We start from the raw sequence: 25,874 nt of genomic DNA on the forward strand, positions 1-25,874 counted from the left end.
TAAATGATTGGAAACTGACATTTCAATCTGGATATAGAGTTTATTGAATTATACAAAGTACAACAAATCATGGACAAAAGGTAAGAATAATGCTAAACATTTGGTAACATTCACTGGTGCGCCCTCTGGTGTCAATGAGAAATACACAACTGCAAGGTTGACCTGGAGCCAATATTGGTATGACTTACAACCTCAATGTTATACCCTCATGTCCATTTAATATTGACATCAATGACAAATAAACATTTATAAAATCATTGAAATTGTTTGGCTTTATTTTCATAGAACCACATAAAAGCATACAAAAGTGCACCAGGTTTATCCTTGGATTCATCATTAAGGAATTGTCTTGAGTCTTTAAGAGGTATATCAACCACATCAATCAATTCACCTTCTTCCTTCAAACCACCCCCTTCAGACACTCTCATATCATCTGTAACTTCAGTATAAAAGAGAGTTTGACGACTACCACTTGTACCAACTCCAGCTCTACAAGAAAGAAATATGGCCACTTCAATTCCAGCCTGTCAGCATTGTCAGGACTGACAGAGATCACTATGTGACAAACAATCACATCATGTAGTGAACTCCACAACTCAGGAATTCTTTAATACTTGACATAAGACATACTATTAATTTGGAAATTTTGAGAGCAATCATGATGTTTGCTTAGCTTTGAGGGTGGATGAACTGTTAGGAAGTCATTAATCAGGGCAATACTATATTCTAAATTGTGACTATATGCTACCATTGACCTGTTTAACTTAGCATTTGCATTGTGCTATAGAAATGGATAATGGATAATGGAAGTTTTCTAGACAGTGGAAGAGTTTGAAAAATATCTTATTTCAAACCAAAACCAATTACTCTCTATCATTGGCATGGTAATACTGAACAAAAATAACTTAAGCTGCCCAGCCCCTCTACTTTCTGCATTGGCTGATACACATATAATAGCTAATATGTATATAGAAATGGTATTGTAAGTTAGCAATTTTTGCTTTTCAAAAATTACAGAGCATTAATTTTAACATTTATAAACCAGATTTCTTTATTTGAATGAGTTCATGACTCAACAAGTACATGTGACTTAGATGGAACATCCTGCTAAAAGACATATATGTAAAACCAATAGTATGTAGAAAAACATAAATAAAGATGTTGGCCCTTGGCCAGCCAAAGAGTTTATATTTGAGCAGCCTTCTTCTAGTATAAGCTCTTTCCCTTATTAAAGTTAGATACAACGTGGGTTTAAATTGACTAAAACCAGCACACAAGTAAAATTAAGCCTCAATGACACAACTTCCATTACACATGTCAATTGCTACATGAATTTACTTCAAAACTACAACATCAATAATATGTTTGTTGTCACACCTGGCCAGTTATATTGTAATACTGGCCTATAGGGTATAATGGCTTACTACTTACCTGTATGAAGAGACTTTTTCTATTTTGTCTGCTGGGACAGCATACCCTGTTTCATCAAGGACTTCTGCAGCTGCCAATTCTTGTAAACTACACTGTTTGTCCACAATGCCAGCACAGAGTTCATAGGTCATACCAATAGAACCTGGGTATTTGTCTGTGTCTACCTTGTCATTAGCAATTTCAACTTTTGAAACATATACAGCTGAGAAGAGAAAAGGATGCAATCAATGATTAGATATGCTTCGAAAGGCTTGAAGAATTTTGAAAAGAGATGTTTTTTAGTCTACCCAAAATGATAAATTATGATTCCTAATCATTCTAACTGTGTCAGTAATTCTGACACTTATATTGTCCCTCACATGAAACTTGATTAAACTGGCAGTTCCAATACTATCAACTTTAGTCAGTAATAAGCATTACATTGTCAATAAATCAATGCAATTTGTAGCCAAAATGACGATTCATTCAAGACAGAAACCATTTCCATAAAACAGTCAATAAACATTCAGAATACAGTTCTCATTTCATCTCAATTTCTTTTAATTGACAGAATGATGTTCCAAGGAGAATGTAAACTGGTAGAAACTAATATAAAGCCATTTAGGTTGTTTTACATCCTAGGAAAGATATATGTTTGGGTGTTTGAGTGTGTGAGTCGTGTGTCTTTTCAAAAAAGAGAAGTAAAATTGGGTTTTTTAAGAGTCAACATTTGTGCTCTGTATAGATGTGAATTGAACCCTGGGAAATAAGTAACTGCACCACATGAGCATTGTTTATTTCAAGGACTTTGCCATTGATAAAAGAAATAAATTTGTTTATCTGTTCTTGGGGGAAAATGGTTAAACTTGTGGATGATGTCACTTTGTCAATTTGTTGTCACACTTGTCAGTCTACAACAAAACAGTACCTAACTGACTGGGGTCGCTGGAATAGCAAAAGTATTTTTGTGTCCTCTGCAATGGGTGGTTAGTTGCATTTTTTAATTGGCCATGAAATACATTTCAAAATGGCATATAATACTACATGCAACAAATATCAAATTTTATCAGGTATTTATATACATATATACCTTGCAGTATATTATAACTTATCTGCTGGTTACCATATTGTTAAATATCTTGCTGCTTTTTTCAGGTAATAATCACAAACTGTAGGTAAGTGATCATACTAGAAAAATGACAATCCATTTAAAGATTGAATTGCTGTATTACGAGCACCCAATTTTCCTTTCCACTTAAAGTGGCCATATATGGATGAGGATTGGGTTTGTTTTTTTTTATTTATAAAACAATTTTATCATGGTTTCCTACTTGAAAAATCAATGTGAAACAACACATGCCAAGTCTTTGTTTGTATCTCAATACTTTGTAAAAAGCTAAAACATATGTAAAAAGTGTGTTATTGTACGTACAATAACAAAGATTTTACAAGTTTATTAAGCTTTTGCAATTTATTGAGTTACAAACAAATACTTGGCATGTGTTGTTTCACATTGATTTTTCAAGTAGGAAACCATGATAAAATTGTTTTATAAATTAAAAATCCAAAATAAATATCAAATCCTCATCCATATGGCCATTTTAAATTTCCATGTACATGACTTTAAATATATGTCAAATGCAGCTATACAATCCATGCAGAAAGCTCAAATAATTGTGTTACTTCTTACCTGGTCTGAACTGTTTGACCATAACAAAGACTTTTCTGGTGACATTGAATATCATAATTATAACACTGAAAAATAAACAAACACATAATGTACATGTAATTAGAATATCAACCCTTGGTTACTGCTGATTTGGTGTGTAACAAACAATTAAAAAATGATGTCGTTTTCATTGTCATAAATATTTAACTATAAGTATCAATTGATACCGTACATTATTAATACATTACTTTCCATGTGCTCTGTCTCATTCATGGACTATTTGTTGGTAGGGATATATAGCAGCCCTCTCCTGTGGCTGCAGCATGGATATTTTTATTTTTATAGAAATTACAGTTACTCATTTTACAACACTAAAGTGACACTATACAGTATACTGAAGCTTTTGTTCCATTGATAACAATTCCAAAGATAACAATTTTCTCTGGGGATGTTTTCCAAAATACTGTAAACCACCTCTTTTCTAGCTCTTTATCAAAAGTAGAGTTTTGACATGGTAAATGGAACCATTTAGATATTCCATGGAGTCAATGTGGTTTATAACTTAGGGGCTGTCGGTGGCCAAGTGGTTAAACCATTTGCCTCTTACCACTACCACATTCGGGGTTTGATTAAAATTGACCACGCTGTCAGTAAGAAGCGTGTCGTTCAGTTTGACTCTATCGAACAACGCAGATTTTCCCTCCTGCATTAAACCCACGGCCCTGACACTAGACTTCTTGAGTGTTTATATAGTTAATACAGGCTATAAAGAACTATCCAGAATAAATAAATAAATAAATAATAAAGAAATAAAGAAATTCTACCCTAGTGAAATTATTTATTCTATTACACAATGCATGAAGTGAATGTGTAGACTTTCGAGACAACAAACCGTCATTTACCTGTCGTGTACTTTGGTGTAGTCCCATTTTTTCTGTTCACCGTTCTGTTGACAAAAATACCAAACGACGAAAGATTACATGTAAATGAATTTAAATCTTTATTATTCAAATTTTCGATCAAAAAATAAACGCTTGACTTCAGCTGTACCTGTGTATAATTTATCGTGAAAGGCTTTATATATTTGGAATCCGAACACGGAAGTATGTGAACATCACTGATACGGTCTGCCATACTGACTCGTGAAGGGGAAGACCTTCGATATTCTCCTCATCCAACACATATATTTAAGACAAAGAAAAATCAGCTATATTTGGATGTAAATATGAACAATATCATTTACAAACCTACAAATTTAGGTATAAAATCCGATTTGTTAATTTGCCTTTATTGGTCGTATTTACATACGCAAAAACTAAAATACATTATTATACATTTTGACAAAGGCTGGACTCGAAAGTTCAAAGTTCAATACGCTCAACCCGTCGTGCGTGCGTTTGATGCATAGATTTCGTGGTATGGGAAGACAGGTTGATTTTCCGAGACTCCGAATAAGGCTATTGTCGGATGTTTATGTTCGTTTATGTAAAGGACAGAGTCACGAATCTACAGAATAACATAATTCAGGTAAGACTTAAAATAACATTTAGGCAATGTGAACGAACAACTGTTGCACGTAGCCTCTCAGGCTCAGCATGGCCAACGCGACAAGCAACGTTTAGGCCGATATTATGTAATGAACAATTTTGTCCCCATACCTAGACGAATATATATAATAGTATTTCATATATGTCTACAAATTCCTCCTGGAAGAACAGAAAGGAAACCACAGAATAAACATTGCAGTTCGGTAACGACAGGTAATAACTGTCACACCCTGATGAGGGCGTTTTTCCTCGTCCTGTACGTAGAAAGTGTCCATGTAGTATCACCATAGCTGCAAATAGTGGTAACATCTAGGGTCTATCGAAGTTATACTATCATTAAACCACAACACTCAATGCTGTAAGTGATGTATTTTTGGTTTGTTTGTTTTTGTGTATGCTCAAAACAACCAATAACTTTATGGTTGTTTATGTTTTGTTTGTGTATTTTTTGTTTATGTTTTATAGAACAAGCATACTGTTACTACATTTAAACCTGCTGCATTCAATGCCAAATGATTTAACCACTGTGTTATTTCATTGGATTTGAAATGTATTACATGTATGATGCCATGGATGATATATAGTGAATATTATAAATCACACTACACTCAGAATTTTTTTTTATTAATATGACGACAGCTTCTTTCCATATTTTGGCTTCCATGCAATGAAATAAACATAGATCCTAGTCTCTTCTCTATGTGCCACATACTTACATGTAATACTCTACGCCATATCAATTATATAGCAGATGATTATTCATTACAACATACACTGCATGCCATTCAGCAGATACTTTTAATGCAATTAAGCTTGTACACTAGTATTATGTATATTTATCATAGATAAGTATAGGCACAATTCCCAATGGTATAATAACAATGGCTCTGAAAAAACTCGGCCTAAAAATACTTATATAAAGATAGGTAATTTGATATTAAGACTGAGCATACAAGCCTTCTCTTCAGCAAATCAAACCTAGATCTAAAACCCTAATATATTGGAATCTGTCCGTAGCTTGTCTGCCACCCCTAGCAACCCTAGGGTTGTCGGTGGTCGAGTGGTTAAACCATCCGCCTCTTACCAATGCGGTCAGGGTTCGAACCCCGTACAGGGCTTGATTAAATTTCCCTACTGTAAGTAAGAAGAGTGTCGTTCAGTTTGACTCTGCCGAACAACGCAGGTTTCCTCCGGGTACTCCGGTTTCCTCCTGCATTAACACTGAACCCGTGGGGGATGGCCCTCACTGGACTTCTTGGGAGACAAGCGTTCAATGCTTAAAGAACTATCCAGTATAAATAAAGATTATTAGATAGGGATTCAGGTATCTGCCTTTATGAATCATGCCCATATCATGAACTCCACTTGTAATGATAGAAAATATAGATATAAGGTTAAAAGTCATAAGGTATTCAGTAATTTGTCTGCAGTATGATAATTCTAATATACAATGTATGTATAATGAATATACTTTCTCTCCTACCTATATTTAGTCCTGTGACTATGATCAGTCCTTTTAACATTACAAGTAACTAGTGTCAGCTTTTTTATATTGATAGAATGCTCATAATTTATTTATACATACATACATACATACATACACACACACACACGCACGCACGCACGCACGCACGCACGCACGCACACACACACACACACACACACACACACACACACATACATACATACATACATACATACATACATACATACATACATACATACATACATACATACAACTATTCATAGCTTTGCCCCTTTTTTTCTGTTAATTAAAAAAAAGATTAAAATCAAAGAAAAAATATATATTGTTCACCTTCTAACATTATAAAGAGGTCATGTATCTGATAAAATTCTGTTATCCACAGATTTACAAAGATTGTTTTCATTCTTTTGTGTAGGTATACAAACAAAGTCTGGACTTTTGTCAGAATAAACATTAAAGTCCATACTGTAATCGAGTAAAGACTCACAATCAGAAAGATGGTCAAAGGGCATGCTGTCTCCTGCTGTAATATGTTAGAGCTGGGGTTTCAAAACAAACTTTGAATCATACAATGTGTGACTATTGTTTTTAGAAGTTACACTCAATGAATATATGAAACATTGACTGTCTATTTTTAACTCCTTGTCTTTTCTAGTAGCCCAAAAGTGGTGTGATTGTCACTCAAGTACCTGGCTTATTATGTTGTAGAGGAAGTGATATTGCATTCAAGCCTTCACTATGTCAGTCAACAACTATTTTGCTATTTGTGTCATCATGATTGTCACTGCTGTGTTCAATCTATGTAGTGGACAGTATGTTATACAGACATTTACAGGGACAATTGGTTCTGGAAACTTTACATACTACAGATTGTCAAGAGAAGGTGATCTTTCTATAGTGCTTGATACTCTAAAGGGAGATGCAGATATCTATATATCTCAAACTAATATGAACCCTGACTATGATGACTATGACCTGAAGGCAGCTAGTTGTGGACAAGACAGGGTGGAGATACCCAAAGATTTCAAGCGTCCTATAGGAGTGGGTGTTTATGGACATGTTTATTTCTTTAGCAGTGACTACAGACTTAGTGTAGTGTTAGACTATGCAACTGACTCCTCCAACCAATGGGACCAAGTCCAGCATAAGGGTCATTCTGATTCAGAAGAGGATAACATTCTATGGACTATTTTTGTCAACATTTTGAAAATATTATTTGATATATTAGTATGACCATGCTATCCAGCCCAAATTTCCACAACTCTGAAAAAAAAGCATTATCATTGCATATCATGGTTTCAGTAGTGATAATGTAGTTCAATACTACTAGTATAGACAAAGTTCAACTTCGGACTGAGTACCCATTGTAGGAAGCCCAGTAATCTTAAAAAGAAAACATTCACCTTTACAGCATTACAAATTGGCAGGTTGATAAGGTGATGGTTTCCCACCTTCAATATCCAAAAATATTTTTTTCAGTTACTTTGTTAATTTCATTGGGTTGCAATTCTATGTAGTTGGAATGTAACTAGCCAACTTTACTAACCACCTTGTTAGCCATGTTTTCTATTAATACACAAATAGGGCGTTGTTATCGGTGCCTAAATTTTATTTTGAGAACATCAAATGTTTATTTTATTATGTTTATTTACAGATTAGGGATGTTGTTAAATAATAGGACAGCATAACTGCAGTAAAGTATGAAAGGAAAGTAAAAGATATAAAACCTGTTTAAAACTGACAGTCGATCATAAACTAGTGTTATCCTTTGACCAATTATGTCTATCTGGTGATCACATGCAATATTAGGTCTTATTTGATAAATGGAGTCACAGCTGATCACATGGGATAACATAACTACTGGAACTAAAAGAGAGGGAGGCATGTATAATGGAATCTCTTCCTATAAAATATGAGGTAGTATTGAACATATGTATGTGCATATATACATAATAGCAACTGCTGTAACCAAGGCCTTTTTCAATAGCATTACATAACACGTAGACACACAAATAGACTGCTCTCACAAAAGTCTGTTTGCAAAGATGACACCAATAACTAAGAGATCAATGAACCTTGGTAAAAGACAAGATGCATTTGAAACGTAGAAATACAGATATTTTTTATAGATATTTTTTAACTGATCAAGTACAGTACTGTATAATTACAAGTGTACAAGTCTAAGTTCACCATGGTATAAACTGTTATTGATAGAAGTCAAGTACTGGGGTATATGTAGTTTTCAACATAAATTTAATTCTTGCAAGTGATATCTTTATGTTATTAATACAGTATATGGGCAAGCCATATATTGAAAGAAACAACTCGGTTGATTGTGTCAAGTAGTATATAGTTTTAGCTGAAAATGAACAAACCATCTAAATCATAGATTTGTAAATACTGGAGGGAAAAATCAAGTTTTGTAAATTTTGATCATTCTAGGTAGATTTTCATACAGTTTTTCATTTCCTGTTAATAATTCACATCATATACATGTATATGTGTTCTTATGTGAATATCAATGAATTTCAATCGGCAAATGGAAATTATTCGGAAATATCTATTAACATGACTGGCATACACATAGTAGGAAATCATCAATAGTAAAACAACCTTTAAGTTTAATAGGAGTAGTAACCACTAAACAAGAAAAATGAACAATAGATAGAGGCACAGAAATTGATGAATTTTAACGTTTTTCATGATGAAACTGATCGTAGTAGTCTCTCAGCAAAAGTTTGTTTTGTTTGGATTGTGAGAGACAGTGTCCACATAAACAATACAATGCAATTGAATTATCCTTAGTGTACATTCAAATTGTTTTATCCATAATTGAATATGTCACAATACACAACTGTACAAAATTGAATAAAGATGCATTTGACTATAAACCAAAAACATCCAGAATTACCTATGATAATGGTATAGTATTTCACAATAGATTTAATCTCTGATGACGGTCTATGGTCTGACATTTAATAAATGCAATATGCAAATATTCGATATTTCATGTTATTCTTATGGTTAATGTGAAACTAAAGCTTTACAAATATTTTTCTCAATATTTGACTCAAACTAATCATATATATTTTTTCTGGATTGAATAATTTATGATAAATTGAGACTGTAAATATGAAATAATCTTTAGCTGCCAGTTTTAAAATCAGTGAATTTTTATTTCTACAAAAAGTTGACAATATGAAGTCAAAAAAATAATGAGAACATGTGATCCTCACAATGTAGCATTTCTTTATATAAGCTTCAACTTTAGGTAGGCAACCAGGCGACCCATACTGAGTTTTCAGGTTGCTCACTGACAGTTTCTATGGTGCCCACAACAGTTTCTAGTATGCCCAATATCACTGAGTTTCTAGTTTCCCCATTCTCACAAGTCAGAGTATATATTTTCTACCTCTTTGAGGTGGTGTCTGTTAAGCACTGCCATAAAGAGGCTAGTGGCTTTACAATCATGAGTTTCCTCTTTGTAAAAATATTTGCCAAGCAATAGTACCGTACAAAATAACCATGAAACATTTGACAACATAATACTTACATGAAAATTAACCAGGGAACCCTGTTTATAAAGTTTTAAAGTGTAATCTTGCATTTGGTAAGAAAAATAACAGGTTACGGTTTACCATTTAATATATGGTAAACTTAACTTATGGTAAGGAGTTGATTCAGTTTTGAGAAATGAAATATTTTGAAGTTCAGATTGAAAGATACTAGGTTGACTTTCACCCAGAAATCCACAATCAGTAAGGATATAGTTTATATTGATAACAAGTGATCACATTCGTCATTCATATGTTCTCCTGCCACATCTTCAATGTAACCTTCAGTTGGAACTAGTTTAGTTACTAATACATCAGCGATAACAAACAATGATCTCTACAGGAAAATATCTACTATAATCACATGTAACTTTTGACTTTTTATGTAGTAAGATTAAGAACTTGTAGAATCTATTTTGTTATCATAAATTCTCAGGATCTTTAAAAGTCAAAATATTTGTGCCTTACACCATCATTGCATAATCTGTTGCATCTTCCTTACATTGTCTGTTCTTACAGTGATATACTTTCTTATTTTCTTGATTTCCAGTCTTTATCATGGGAATATTTTAGTATTGTTAACTTTCAGAGCTGTAGTATTCTGTAAGTTTTTCTTTGCTAGTATTTGGTAATTGTATGTGTTATATTAAACATAGATGAAATGGAAAGTAACTTTTGCTTTATTTTCAGTGAACTCATGAGTGAGTAAATAGATGCAAATTTCACTGAAATAAGTAGTAAAAATTGTAAGCCATGTTGCATGTTATCAAACAAATAGTGTTAAGATTGAATGATACAAATGTAGATGTTGTAGAAGTGACAGTGAAATTAAAATGTGACTGATTAACATTCAGAATAACCAATTACATGGCATGTTTCATACACACAGTGAATACTGATACTGCCATTACATTGGTATTACACTAAATTTGTTTATTTCTACTTTCTCTTTTGATACAAATCACAGTATCTAGATAATAAATAGATAACCTTCCAAGTAATGGATTACGAGTGAATTTGCATGATTTCGAATAGCAACCTGGAATGTTCAAAATATCAACCAAGTAGAAATTATGAAACACATTCATCAATTTGGCCATGTACACAAGCTTTTGTGGTGACATTACTTATTACCTTTCACTAGTGTTTATTGTACTGTCATAAACCTGACAGTAAGATGTGGATGATTATTTTTCTGAACATTAATAAGTATTACACATGTATTTATTTTGACTACCAACAAGGGAACCAGGCTTATTTTTTGTATACAGTAAGCATGTCAACAACAACAAAAATATATAAGCACTTACATACATACATACATACATACATACATACATACATACATACATACATACATACATACATACATACATACATACATGTACATACGTACGTACATAACAGCAACACAGCATACCATTTCAACATCCCAATTTTGTGTGCATAGGGTGACCATATGTTTTTGTTTCTCAATACTTTTTCATAGCAACTATTGGTTGGTCGGTCGATTTTATAAAACAACTTGAAAACAAGTGAAAAAATCATCTCTGTCATGTTTTCTCTGCCTCTCCTTTTCCTCCTCTATCTTCTTTTTATTGGATTCCTGGTAACAAGCCCTTTCCCACCTTCCACACAATTGGCATGTGTTCAGACCCCCTAATTGAATAACTTCCATCATGAAAGAAATGCTCTGTTCGTGAACAAGTATCGTCGTCGCCGCCGCCATGACTGTACATGACGTCAACAGGCTAGACACGTTTTTATTCTTGCCAGAGAGGGCGCTGTTACGCAAATATTAAGGGCGAATATTTTGATGCCGGCGCTGAAAATTTGGGTTGGTCGAGTAATGAGAAACAAAACAAAATAGGGTCACCCTTATTTAAAGGTAACAATTTTATAGTTTGTATCTACAGTGATGCATCACGTATATGCCATAGTATGTATCACAGTCTTGTTGAAAGTCTCGTTATACTTGTTATTAAAAATTATATCGTAATTGTCATACGATGATTACCTCAGTGACATGTACAGCAATTGTGAAATACAAACTAAATGAATGGTGGTGAAATGCTCATTGAGATAAGTGGTCCTAGGGGCTCAATTAGTGTAATTAGATAGCACCAAAGGGACGAGCCAAAATGTAATTGACCTGAGAAGCATGTCACTAGTTTTAATTTTGTCCAGACTTGCCACACGACTGGTGTACAACGTATCTAGGAACGGATACAATCGTAAAGCATTGTGATAAAAGTGTAAGTTCATAAACCATTCGTTACAGTCCGTCAACGGGTACTTAGGTCGAAATTCAATTGGCATATTGTAGATCACTAATGCATGATTGTGTATTACAAATGCGACACAAATGGTAAGTTTTACAACACAGAACAGAGGAAAAGTTTTCGAGAGAGAAAAAAAGTGAGTTTTGAGTAGTAAAGATATATCTTGATCTATCCAACCATAAACATCTACATGTGTCACACACATTGTTCAATATTATTGTACATTATTGGTTCAGTTTTCTTTGCCTTCTAAATCATATAGCAATATTTCTAGGATGTTTCTGTCGTGGCGGACTTCAGAATAATGGCAGGTTAAGTAATAGTGAAGTTATGAAGTGAGTTTAAAAGTTCAAATACCAACGGTAGCATTACTTTCTCCATATTGTACTCGAAGTCTGAAAGAATTGGTTGACTTTAATACGTCCTTGCTGTACTGTCTTTTCAAACCATGATAGTTTCCAAAGTATAGGCAACCGTTTCTATCGTACAAAGTTTCCATACAACACGTATTCAGAAGATTACATTGTTTTCTTAAGTATTAGTTATGCTTATCGCGAGATGAAAACAACTGCTGTTAAAGTGATAACAATTCTACTTTTATCAAGACTTACTTGGTGAACCTATACTTGAATAAACAACATCTGTTTGAAATCAAATCGTCATCACTTCAGCAAAAGGTCAAACTATAACATATTTATCATGAGTTTGCGGCAAGTTTGACCTCAGTTGCTATCAGCTAGCTGTCTACAATTTTTTCCATTAATAATTTCCCCTTCACTTAGCTATCTGCACATACATGTATCAGTGTTTGTATTCGTTCACTTCTAATCATCCCTCGTCCAACTGTAGCGTTTAATATGTTTTGGGTCGTATTTCCTGCTGTCGTGCTTGAACGGCCAATACAACTACACACAGGTGTCACACTGGTGTGTGTGTGTGTGTGTGTGTGTGTGTGTGTGTGTGTGTGTGTATGTGTGTTGGGGGTTGTGTGTGTGTGTGCGTGTGTGTGTGTGCATGTGCGTGCGTGTGCTTGTGCGTGTGCGTGTGTTTGTGTGTGTGTGTGTGTGTGTGTGTGTGTGTGTGTGTGTGTGTGTGTATGAAAGCTCAGTAACTTATTCTGTTTATATAAGATAAAGTTTCATTTCATCAATTTCTTTAAAAAATCGAATAAACATACTGGGTACCTCTTTGTAGTGTAACAGTTCAGACATTCTCTCTACGTAGTTTCATTTGTAATTCACCATTATAATGGGTTTGTAAAATAAAGGACGTTGCCTATCAGATGTCATCAATTTCCTTATGAAAGCAGTGTTACATAAATTATATGAGCATAACATAACATACATGTAAAACTTTATATCTATTCAAACATCCGTCCGTTAAAATAACGACGATGGAAAATAAATTGCAACTTTAAAAACGAAATTTCGGTATTTTATGTAAAGAATGGGAATGTGCGAATGTAGCATAACAGATATTTATTAAAATTGCAACTCTTTTTGAAGACACTATTTTTAATTCAGCATGGTTTTTGACAGTTTTGGCCTAATACATGTAAAAGTAACACGACTTGAACTGTGAGACTGGAAACTAACAATAACAATAAGAAAAGGGTGCATACACGTCGCCACTTGAATCTACAGCTATCATTATATTTTCCATTCAGAATGTTGCCATTATCTTGTTTATATGGTCAAACTGTAATTGTAGTGTAAATAGACAATTGCATAATCACTTCACATGATTCTTTTATCTCTATGTTTCTCTTCAGTCAAAATACCAATTGTTTTCGTTTTTTCAATCAACGCGGGTAAATACTTATAGCGTCTTACAAAGACAACACGAACAGAAAGAAACGTGTAGGAGGATACAATTAAGTTGTAGTAGTTGAAGCCGCTGTCGAAGGTTTCCATACGATCACACTTAATTTAAAGTTTACTGTGTCCATCCAACCGTGGGAAAACATCATGACCGCTCTTACAATAACAATGAAGTACACAGTTAAATGAATAAAAATGAAATTCCAATTACATAATAAAAGTTTCTACAACGGAGGCCAAATATTGAAACAAATGGGGTTCCTAGATATGTCAGACCGCCCTCTCTAGTGAGGATTGAGAGATTATAGTTTCATCCCAAATATAGCATGAAACTGGACAGAAACTGGACAAGCCTAGCAACAGGAAAGGGAACAGCGCTCGACAAATACTAGTACATTACATAAAGAAACGAGATGAAATATGTCCTTGGTCTGCTTCCATGGTGTTAGCATGGCAACCCATACGTCAGTTGGTGTATACACCAATCTAGCGAAAGTGCTAAAGTTTCGGCTACAAATTATAACAATGATAAAAACATATCAGTGATAGTCAAAATTGTTTTTATTAAACTCTCAAAACAAATTACAATTCCGAATGAATATATTTATATCTAGAAAGAAATGGGAATAAAAGCAGGACTAGAAATCGACATATTACAACTCAACTGCGAGTCTAAACATGAAAATATTCGCCATATATTTAAATACTATAATAGTACACAGTTTACATGTACACTCCCTTTAAATATAACACGTCACTGGGTTGGCAGACTTCTTTTAAAGCATATATTGTCTGGGATGCGACAAAGCGTCGATTCAGAAAATACTAATGGCGGTTGCATTTTGGAGGAAATTTGGATGTCTTACATAACTCGTATCGACATCGATATCTTACGTAGAGGATGGTTGACACGAAAGATAACGACTACTGCTCTATGTGTAATTAGGTCATCAATAGAACTAAAAATAACTAGGCCTCAGTCTGCACCTGTACTGCTTAGTTTCAACGAAGTCGTAGAATATTATGGGATACCATGGGTTTAATACTGTCGTTTAACTTACTTAGTTATACAGGTATTTCAAGTAAAGCTAGTTATGTCAAATAATATATCATAAATATACATTCAACCATAGATAATTATCACCTCTATGGTTTAAACCACTGAAAGTATAGTCCTCGCTTTACATTTCACTATATTCTATAATAGTAATAATAATATTAATACATTTTAATTGTAAGCTTACCCACTACGATATCCCAGATTATGGAGACGTTCTTTTATATATTCTAGATCAGACTGATAAGCCCGGACCGATGACGTCATTAGTCTAGATCTATTCTAGCTACTAAATTTGACAGAGTACATTCAAATAACAAAATAGTTTGATTAAACGAGTCTAGTAATACGGCGTTTGCTGTATATTATACAAATAATTTGTCATCTTATGGTATATAAAATACGTTTACCATTGCACCATTAGATCAAAACACGCGTGTAAAACTTGATAGTATGAAAGTGAAATTGTAGTAAACTGAATTCACGCTGATTATAGGCAGGGAATACAAATGCTTACCAATGATTTTGTTAAATTTGGGTCAACTTTAGAAGTAGCTGGGACTAAAGTTCAATCATATTACATGTTAGCTACACTGGATACCAGCCACATTCTTTGGACCTGCTGCCTTGGGCCGTCATATGGATTGTTCATGCGTATCGCGTTCTAGTGTCAAATTATCAGCTATACTAACATCATCTTTTATTACTCATTAACTTTGAAAGCTATTTGTAGTTGTGTAAAGATTCCTGACTAAAAACCAATGTCGTATTATTAAGTTTGCCTAATTAATTTTAGTGTAAAATATCCACATCTATACAGTCAGTGTGTTGGGTGTTTTAAGACTGCGAGACCGTCTACAAAGGTGAAATGTCGTATTAAGGAGTCTTATTGATCAGGAAGACACTTAGCATTAATTATCTCTTAGTGTGTTCTACGTAGGTATTTTCAGTGGTATGAACCACGATAGTGGATTGCTGAGGTGAAAACATGTTATAGTTGCTAAACTCATTTTCTATGTGACCTGACTTCTGAGGTTTCTCACTAAGGGCTGTGATGAGAGAAACATGTGATGATGTAAAATAGCAGCGTTTGGTGAAAAACGGCCCTACTAATACATTAGAAGGCAAGCTTACAAGTTACAATGTTTTGGCCACAGTTTGTGAGTTTCATGCTAAAATCATCCTGTACAAGTAAACTTGACATCAAAGACCAATATTTAATTTAGCAAACAACAACTTATATATATATATATCAATGGAAACCATTCACAGCGTACACATTTGATATAGTTTAGAATTGTTTTACCTTCATCAATGAATATTTCAAGATATTTTGTATTCAAGTTTTACATTTGTCATTGTTTTAAATCTCACAATTTAAGTCGCGTGTATGTTGTTTCAAAACTTTGTCGGAAGGTGATACCCATAACTCATATACATGTAAATACATGTTCAGGATGGCAGTCATTAGTTAGAACAGCCACACCATTAATCACACTATTCATATGCTACAGTCGATCAGTTTACCAGACGCAAGACCATTTGTTTCATGAAATCGATCTGCAATGTGGTGTATTATGCCACTTTAGCCAATTTATCCTGTAAAGAATGTAGTCATATTGTCAATAATTGCCATCTATCATTTTACATGGGTCGTAACCCTATATAATATAGTCTGTTTACAAGATCAAACAAGATGATGATGTATCACCTCTATCTTACTCGGACACTGTCAGGCATATCACCAACACAGTAACAAACTTGGTGTGTTTTTTCTAAATACCACGTGTATGGTACGAAGCCAGCCTCAAGGCACAGCAATTAAAAGAGTTTGAATTTTCCGCCTTTCTTTGATTTTTTGCTCGACGTTTGCTCTTCGCTACTCTCAGCTTGGTTTGCGTTTTGTTGTGCCATGGCTTTCTGACTTTGAGCCTCTTGTTTCAGAGTGATAATTGTAGCTTCTGCCTGCGAAAGTTGTAATTTCACATTCGATATCTGTTGTTCCAGTTCTTTGACTTTCGACTCTTTGGTTTGTACAGTTGTAGTCAAGGTTTGCACCTTTGCTGACTCTGTTTTCAAGCTGGCCATTTCACGCTCCATTTGTTTTATTCTCTCAGTTTTCTCAGTCAAAGTTTTGGAAACCATTTCTAGTTTGCTGGCATCTTTTTGTAGATTTGACTTTTCGAGTTCAAGTTTCCGAATTTGTTCATCTTTATCGGTTGAACGTTTAGCAAGATCAAGTTGCCTATTTGACTCCAGTTTCAGTTTATTATTTTCTTGTTCAAGTTTCTGAATCATCGCCTCTTTTTCTTGCAGTCGTCTTGTTGTCGCATCCATTTGGGCAACTTTGGCTCTTAAAGTAGCGTTTTCGACTTGCAATTCTTGAGTTTTGTCTCCGGTTTCAAATAACTGTTTAGTCATATTTTCCATGTCTGTTTTGATATTCCCCGTTATTTTCTGTTCGGTTTGCACCATGTTATTCTGCAGACCTGTTATTTTCTCTGCCATTTCCGTGAGTATTGTATTTGTAATACTCTGAATAGTTTGGATGGTTGACTCGTTATTGGACACCACAGCTTCTAATTTGTCCTCCAAATGAGTGAGTTTTTCCATGGTTTCTACTCCACGTGCTTCTTCGACGTCACTCTGTTTGGTTTCGGTGCCGTTCAGCATATTTGGTTGCTTTGCTACTTCTTCTAGAATTTTGAAATTTTGGTCTTCCAATTGGTTCATGCGTTCGTGAATAGCTGATAATCTTTCAAGGGTGTCTAGACTGGACAGTCCGGTATCTTTCGATACAGAGTCTAATCTTTCTTCCAGTACTGTCAGCTTCTCAAATAAAACAGTTGACGATGATTGGTTAAAGTCGACCTCATCTTCACCCCGTGTTAATCGTTGTGAGTTAACTTCCTCTGTATCATAATCTGGCGTTTTCAAATCACGTACAAGTACTTCTGCACTACGAGTTCTCGAAGGTGTCCCACTACTCCTATGTTGTGTAGATGTAGGTGGTTTGTTATCTGGGGTATCTGTTCTGGTTCTGTCTTTAGCTGGGCTTATCTTTCTTGTTTCATTTCGATGCTTAGGTAGGGGAATACCCGACGAACGTCGCTTTGGTATTTTGCTAGTTTGTGCAGCTGCAGATGGCGATGTCTTGGACCTGTTGACAAATGCCTGACCTTGAGGCTCTGATACCATTGTTTCATCCGACACGCCACCGTACTGACCAATGCCATATCTATACTCGCCGTTCTCTTCATACTCCATGTCGTAGTAGTGGGACGTATCATCTCGCTCATCGTAGTAAGCCATGTTAGTTTACTTACTGGTTGTCAAGATAACGTGTTCACTGGTTACCTCCCGTGATATATGTTGTACAAGTTAATTACCAATATGGTTCATTTCATATGTGAAGGCTGGTACATGTAGCATGTAAATCTATAGTCTCCTCAGGTCGTTTTGGTCGGGTAGTCAAGCTAATCTACAAAAGAAAGGTGTACATTTTAAGTTAATTTCACCATGAGCGTTTTGAAAGCAATACCTTACATATGTAACAAATACTGTCAAGTTGTTAACACCATACTCACCCAGGTGTCAATGTCAGGGTAGTACTAGTATTCGACTTTGGAGATGACCGCGCCTGGATAAATACTACAACATAATACAGCTTACTTGCCAACCCAGGTGGTGAATAAACAATGTCAACTGTCAAGGTACAATTGAACTTTACAACAAGAATGTAGATGAGTACTTTAAAGTACCACAGGTGAATAAATCAAGGCCGCACTTTTCTAGCCACCAAATTTACACAACTTGCTGCCCTTTGCTAGTACACGACTGGTTGAAAAAGGGCATGCTTTCCACCTAGTCATGAAGCTCCATGAACCGAAAACTTACTTTCAATACTTGTTGTCCTCTCAATTGTCTGGGTGTGACTACACTGTGGAATACGCAGTGCAAGAGGTTAAAATATGGCAAGGTCTCCCGCCAACTTACTTGAATTCCAGATACAAGCTCGCAGTGTCCTGGTAGAATAACAGTGGTGAGTACTATCTGCCCATCAGTTAATACGTACAACAAAGACCTCTACGCATTAGATCAATGTATCGATTCAACCACTTCACCATTTAGACGGAGCTCTGCTGAATAGGTGCATACCATTCACGATACTGGTAAAAATAGCATGAAAGTAGTCCGCTCAAGAATACAATGTATCACTGGCGCGTCATAGACACAGAAGACTGCCCGCAGCTATTAATAAATGTAAGTCGACTTGGTACAATTCAATAATAAATAAGTCTCACTTCTGTAAAATACTCGTCGTACTCGTACGAAATGTTAGTCTGATTTGCATAACGGCAGATTTACTTTCTAATCTTCTTTTCGAAAAGTCTCACCGCTGTTCCTTTGAATACATGTAAACCCCACCGGGAACATGACAGTAACGATAACAATTTACATGTATTAATACATCTCAACGCTAGCAGCCAGGGGATGACATCATCGTGTCAGGAAATGGTGACTTGCTTTCAAAGAGAGGAAAAAACATCCTGGTATTTGTTTTATTTTTAGCATTATACGTTTGATATCGAGGCCATGCTAAGGGAGACATGTCGTCATCTCACTATGTTCCATTTGGGCTGGAGTTTCTGGTCTACCAATATTTACATTTGTATACATTGGTGAGTCATTGACCAAACTATCATTGAATATTAAACCAGTCAGCCACCACCAAGTCATAGCATGCATAGTGCAGTATGCATTGTGTCATACTGATGCCAGATAACCTCTGTCAGAAATGATAACAGCAGACCGTTAGAATCGAAGTAAGATGAAAACAAACATCTCTAGCAAGTTAACTTGTCGTGATTGTCAGATATTAGACAACTGTGGATTGTTGCCTGGTATCATGGGTATTGGCAACAACAAAGGAATGTTTGCGTTCACTATGTGGAGGACTTGTGTAATACGTATAATGAGTAATATCTAGTTTAATTGGCAGCCCTAGAAGCCTTTCAGTGTAATAGTAGTGTAAAGGAATTTAACTTTAATACAATGCTGCTTTCATTGCAGGTGAGCGTTTATCGTAATCCGGGTTAGTGGAACGAACTCTGCTGCACTTAGGTTGTCAATTTGTAACACTGGGCACATTGAACGATAGCTATAGACCACAGGGGCGTGTAATATTTCATAGATTGTTGTTTTTTAGGTCTACAAACTAAATATAACAACCCTTTGACTATATATTCCTACCTGTGAGTTCTACTAGTATAGTATAGAGCATGCCCCCGCGCTATAGACGATCCCTTCCACTGTCTGAGAGGGTCATATTTACACATGTAATTAATCATGTACAGATTGAAGTGAACCCACACATCAATGATTTATCTATGTCCAATTCCGTTGTTGGTTTTTAAATAAAATGTTATCCATTTTTTATTGATTTTTAGGCACAGCGTTCACTCTATGTAAATACATGTAAATACGTTACATCTAATAATGTAACATGTAAACGTGTTTCAGTTTGGACTGTCCATTTCATTCGTATGCCATTGTTCTATTTTGGGTATCATCATGCCTCAGAACATCATTATAGATTAGATTGTTAACTAAAGATCACTACATGGAACTTAAAATTTTATTTTAAAAACCTCGTGAAGATATTAATTTTGTGTCGGATTAAATCTGGCAGATGGAAATACCAGTAGTTGATTAGTGGGGTGACAATAGGTGTGCAATACCTATCAAAAAGTATAGTTAAAATGCATAATATGTAGTCGTGGCGTGATTATTTCATATAAGCTTACTCAACATAATAATGATATTGTGTGTACAAAATGAACATTTATTTCTCTTTTCGTCATTTTTTTGCCCAGTGAACGCCACTACAATAAATCATCCCCCTCCTGTGAATTATATCATTAGCAAGGAAACTATAGCAGTTCTACCTCTTTTTTGTGTGTGGACAGTTTATATTCTTTTAACGGGCAATGCCGAACTCGACGGAACATCGCCCTATCAGTGACAAAGAGATTTGGCTGAGTCCAAGAGACCTGTTGGTGTACACTGAGAATGCTGGGATTACAAGTCAATTCTCACCTGGCTATCATGCCTGGCTAGAAAAAAAGTTGATTTAAGAGATCCTTACCCTCTGACCCCTATACACATTTAATAGTAACGCGATTTAATCGTAGTAATATTTCTCCAGACAACCATTGCTACCACACACTGAATTCTTTATATGTCACATGAGATCTCCATAGAAATCTACAAGGCTTTGCAGAAATGTGGTATTCTTTATCCAACATCCGGTCATACTGGATACCTGTAGATTTAACGTCTTTACTCTATACAAAGAACCTTTTGACAATGTTTGCATTGACATTGTCATTGCAAAAGTATTACAGATTTATTGTGACACTCAGCAATTTACACATGTACATGTGTACACGTGGTTGGTAAAATGCTGTCTAAAGGTTATCAAAAAATGACCTGTTTGTACATAAAATCTACAGAACACTTTGAATATCTGTAGTGTATGGGGAATTCCAAAACATTTCTTGTGAGCAGTATAGTCGAATACTGGAAAGTCAAATAAATGAAAGTATATACGCAGTACCATAACAATAGAGTTTCACCTTTACTGATATATGCGGGTAATTAATTCTAAATCTAATGACATACTAGTCTATCAGCTAGCCCTCGGATGTTCTTCCGATAAAATACGACACACAGCCGAACAACGCTATCGAGGATGGCAGGCCCTCACATGCGAACTTCGTTCGCTTATAGTTATAGCATCGAAAGAAAGCCCGAACGTCTAGCAGCAAGACTAATGACATACAGCTATAAACCACACCTGTCTGCCGTGAACAATTATGACTAAGCTTCACGTCAATTAATCAGTCACGTTAATTTTAATTCTTCCACACACCCACCCTCTTGGACAAGCAAGCCATATAATCATCCGGATATGAAGCAAAAAACATATTTTCATACACAATACCATCGTCGCAAAGCACGGTCTGTTTTACGGCACCGTTCTCAAGGAGCCGTCCCACTGGAGTGTACTGGAAGAAATTAAATAACAGCTCTGGTTTGCGAGAATGACACAATACAAATGTTAACTTGTCACGTTTGCACCATGTATTAGAACAAAGTAGTCAGTCAATTTGTCTCAACAACACATAAAACTTGGAACAAGTAATGCCAACAAGAACTTATTTTAGCCTGGCTCCATAGTGAAACGTTAGTTATTTTTTTTTATTGACAGAGCTAAGTTTCCATCAGACTTTAACCTTGTTTAACGATAATGGTTACCAGGAGATTTAAGACGTACAAGACTACTAAAATCAAGTGAATACGTGTACTTCTAAGGAAACAATAAAGATTGATTGTTATCAAGTGGTTGTCAATGACCCGATTCACATAGGTATTTATTATAGTCAGGGGGTAACACGATGAAAAGAAGTAAAGAGGGTTGCCAAGTTATTGAAGAACTTGAATGCTAGTAAAGAAATCAACTGTTATAAATATGAGATAAGACAAAGTAATGTAACACCGTGTTTACTGTCGTTTAGTAGAAGAATAACCTTACTTGTGTACAACACTGAATGTGTAAACTCTATGGGTCATCACATACCTGCCTGGGTATTGGGTTTAACAATCGATAAACCCACTGGATGAATTATGGCATGATTTGACTCTGCCATAAATTAGTCGGAAGATCCAATGTCAACGCCTTTTATTTTAAGGACAAATAAAATTTCACACCAACTTTTACAATCGGCACTAGCTGCAACTGGGACATTTTTTTCATCAAGTAACCAAAGATATATTCACTAAAAATTGGTCAGTTACTTATAAAAAGACATTGTATCTGTTAATTAGTGGTCAATATTATCCATAGGTGATGTAGTAACAAGTTTAAATCTTGAGCGAAAGCTTGGTTTTGAATATGTCGCCATGTTAAAACTGCACTAGTTTGTACTGTAGTATCGCTTAATCGATCACACAACCACAATCTATTTACTTATTGACTGAAAAGTGTTAAACTATAAATAATTAGATATTTCACTTGTCAATTAGTGGTCGATCTTATCCATAAGTATTGCAGTAACAGGTTTAAATCATCATCGACGTTGAGGACGCTGGTTCTTAGGTGCGGACCCAAAAATCAATCTGATTTAATTAAAGATTTATAAAACTACAATAAATACGTTTACCCGCAAGTAATTCAATTCGGTATTACGAGTAAATTATTGTAATTAACACACTATTCTTCTAAAAAAAAATGTTCAATTGCAGCTAGTGCAGCTTTAAAACAAAAAGATATGAAGACTTTGTTACAGAATTTATTTGAAATAAAATTTAATCGGCGTCTTGAGACATATTTTGTTTGTTTGTTTGTTTGTTTGTTGTTGTTGTTATTATTGTTGTTATTATTATTGTTGTTGTTGTTGCTGTTGTTGTTGTTGTTGTTGTTGTTGTTGTTGTTGTTGTTGTTGTTGTTGTTTAAAGTAGAAAACACATCTAAATAATTTTTTTTGTATCTCGCATTCTACCCTAGGTTTAGTTGCTGTCATTTTTTACAAGCCTTTCTATTTTATTCAAAGAACATTTCTCTTGTTAAAACGCACGATTATGGAAATTCTACGATATAATCAATTGTGTCAACAATGGCATAGGCTTATAACTGATACTGTCACGCACAATTTTATATAAAAACGCACCATGAAGAGTGTACCACTTGTTGTCACTTAAGTGAATGACCTAAAGTTCATTCAAGGACAGCACTACACATCAGCACGGACAAAATAAGATGATAAATTAACCTGCCTGGCGTGTCATCATATGATACTATTGATGATTTTGTGGACTGATTAGCCCGGCATCCTGTCGGTCAATCTTGTTCACTCCTTTCTTTGTCACGGATTTTTTTTTTTAAATTCTTTTTATGGTTCGATCAGCCTATTGATATATGTATATGTTTGTACATATCGTAAACTTAGATAAATCACGAGTACTCCAAAATGTTGTAATTCTAGATCTAATTATTTCTCCCATTGCCAAGTCATTCAGAGCGAGTTGCTTTTGATGTGATATGATATAAATTGTAGTCAAGATTGATCAAAACAGTCCCTAGAGGGTCGATCACAAACTACACCTCACTGTAATAGAGACATTATGAATTGTCAGACATTGACAGGTGGAAGCACTGACCCTCGTTTGTTAAATTATCGGACCATCATCAAATAAAACCAAGTCCTTGAAACGGGGGGAAACGGGTGCGTGCCGTCGATAAAATACACACCATATTTAACATTTAATATCAATAGACCATGTAGATATTACAAGTACCTGCTGTACATGTGTCAAGGAGATTTAAAAGACACTCGAGTATTGGTCACGTGTTAACAACACCGTAAATGTGACAAAGTTCAACCATTTATGAATTCCCCGACATTTACATGAATGAGTGTTCAAATGTCAAGCTGTCAGCTGTTGAATGTATTGAGATAAACAGATTGAGTGTGTTATCATGAGTATAGTACAGTATATGCACTTAGAAACGTTGAATCAGGTGGCCAAGTGTAAGTTAAAGTCTGAGATTGAACATTTTATGTTGGAGACTGACGTAGCTGCCACTCTTGTCATTATCGTTTTCTTGTCTGTTGTATTCTACATGTATGTTATGTTTATAAGTAAATCTCATATTGAATGAAATATGTTTGACTTTTAATATGTAAGCTTACACAAATAAATATTTATCACAGACCATCGAATATCAATATAGAACTAGAGAATTTGTATGATTACGTATATTTGCCTTTGTGGTTTGCTGCTATTATAAAGGTGTAAATAGTAACGTAAAGTCTATGAATCCAGGCACGGCTTGGTTAAATAAAGAATTAACCATGATCTCCAACTCGAAACATCCATAAACTGCAGTCGAAATCGAAGCCACCATTTTTATTGTTTTCAGTAAGGAATTCAACATGCTTTATAATTATTAAGTTTAAAATAAAACGTGCAAGTATCTATTTCACGGATCATAGGAAGCGAAACAGTCACAACTATTTCTTTATGTGCAAATATTTCAGGCACGGCGCACAGAAATCGAAAGTTTTTAACGCCTGTTAACATTGCCACTAGATGGCGCCCTACTATATCAACATTAAAATTCAAATTCCTGCTTCTGTACCAAAGACGTAATAATATTCTGATATGTTGTTTATTTACTTATTCAACAGAGTTATTTAACATAAACGTGTCATCAGTAAAATTGCATGTCAATAGTAGATACAGAGACTACAATCTAGAAAGCTAAAAAACATACTTACATACCAATGAACACAGTCGTGCGAATGTTGAATGTCGAAACGATGGAATGTCTCTAAGATTATGGTATGGTGAGTTAGGCCGTAGCTAGGTGGTAACCAGGTTATATAAATACCTTCACAGTTAAACAGCACTCAAATCCAATGTCGTTTGAAAAAAAATACCAAAGCAAATTTTCCATAGGTGAAAATTCGATTGTTGTGTTTTCTGTCATCAGGGTCAAGTTCGGTCATTGGATTAGCACGGTGAACAGAAGTCCCTAGGCCCTGTGCAGTAACTCAATTTTCGTCAAATATACAACCGTTCATGTAGTTGGATATAATATGCCACTTTCGTTCGTTCAGATGATTGATTTTAGCAACATAGAAATAAGTAGGAGTTGGGGATTAGATTAAAGAAAATATGTGAAAATTGGCCGGGTAAAGACTAATTTTATTTTCGGACTAAAAAGAAGCCGTATCAACAGACAATATACAATTTATTCTTCTTGCTATGTCGACAGATGTCCAAGTTTTATTAAAATTGTCGACTCTTTACAGAAATCGATTGTAATGTTATACCTGTCACACTGACACATGTATACTTTGCACAATATTAATTGATTGCACAAAAGTAGTGATACTTGAGCACTGTCCTTATTATGTTGGTGATATAAGTGGGAACAGAATGGGACAAAGATATTATTTCAGTGTTTTTCTGTAAAATATA

The 25,874-nt window shown here is 34.9% G+C and overlaps 3 protein-coding genes across 4 annotated transcripts; 1 reads left to right on the top strand and 2 right to left on the bottom strand.

Moving 5' to 3' along the window:
• Positions 1-25: 25 nt before the first annotated feature.
• On the bottom strand, positions 26-4,219 carry LOC144453497 (uridine diphosphate glucose pyrophosphatase NUDT14-like). Its single transcript, XM_078144807.1, has 5 exons — positions 4,130-4,219; positions 3,982-4,025; positions 3,101-3,165; positions 1,432-1,633; positions 26-489 (listed from the first exon to the last, which is right to left on the bottom strand). The coding sequence occupies exons 1-5, from the start codon at positions 4,211-4,213 to the stop codon at positions 255-257; spliced, it is 630 nt and encodes a 209-aa protein (XP_078000933.1). The 5' UTR covers positions 4,214-4,219; the 3' UTR covers positions 26-254.
• Positions 4,220-4,474: 255 nt separating this feature from the next.
• LOC144453356 (UPF0669 protein v1g209471-like) lies at positions 4,475-7,629 on the top strand. Its single transcript, XM_078144630.1, has 2 exons — positions 4,475-4,606; positions 6,768-7,629. The coding sequence occupies exon 2, from the start codon at positions 6,851-6,853 to the stop codon at positions 7,343-7,345; it is 495 nt and encodes a 164-aa protein (XP_078000756.1). The 5' UTR covers positions 4,475-4,606; positions 6,768-6,850; the 3' UTR covers positions 7,346-7,629.
• Positions 7,630-14,156: 6,527 nt separating this feature from the next.
• LOC144453149 (uncharacterized) lies at positions 14,157-19,255 on the bottom strand. 2 transcript variants are annotated; one of them, XM_078144431.1, is made up of 2 exons: positions 18,822-19,255; positions 14,157-18,306 (listed from the first exon to the last, which is right to left on the bottom strand). In XM_078144431.1, the coding sequence occupies exon 2, from the start codon at positions 18,135-18,137 to the stop codon at positions 16,647-16,649; it is 1,491 nt and encodes a 496-aa protein (XP_078000557.1). In that variant the 5' UTR covers positions 18,138-18,306; positions 18,822-19,255; the 3' UTR covers positions 14,157-16,646. The 2 variants fall into 2 exon arrangements, with proteins under 2 accessions (XP_078000557.1, XP_078000565.1); XM_078144439.1 differs by having other exon boundaries at positions 18,723-19,255.
• Positions 19,256-25,874: the final 6,619 nt, after the last annotated feature.

This window comes from Glandiceps talaboti, chromosome 2 (genome assembly GCF_964340395.1).
Source record: "Glandiceps talaboti chromosome 2, keGlaTala1.1, whole genome shotgun sequence".
Lineage (NCBI taxonomy): Eukaryota > Metazoa > Hemichordata > Enteropneusta > Spengelidae > Glandiceps > Glandiceps talaboti.

Coding starts and splice junctions, on each gene's coding strand:
- LOC144453497 (XM_078144807.1), bottom strand. CDS start 4,213: ATGGCAGACCGTATCAGTGATGTTCACATACTTCCGTGTTCGGATTCC. Junction 3,166..3,981: donor TACACCAAAGTACACGACAG/GTAAATGACGGT, acceptor TTTATTTTTCAG/TGTTATAATTATGATATTCA. Junction 490..1,431: donor GAAAAAGTCTCTTCATACAG/GTAAGTAGTAAG, acceptor TCTTTCTTGTAG/AGCTGGAGTTGGTACAAGTG.
- LOC144453356 (XM_078144630.1), top strand. CDS start 6,851: ATGTCAGTCAACAACTATTTTGCTATTTGTGTCATCATGATTGTCACT.
- LOC144453149 (XM_078144431.1), bottom strand. CDS start 18,137: ATGGCTTACTACGATGAGCGAGATGATACGTCCCACTACTACGACATG.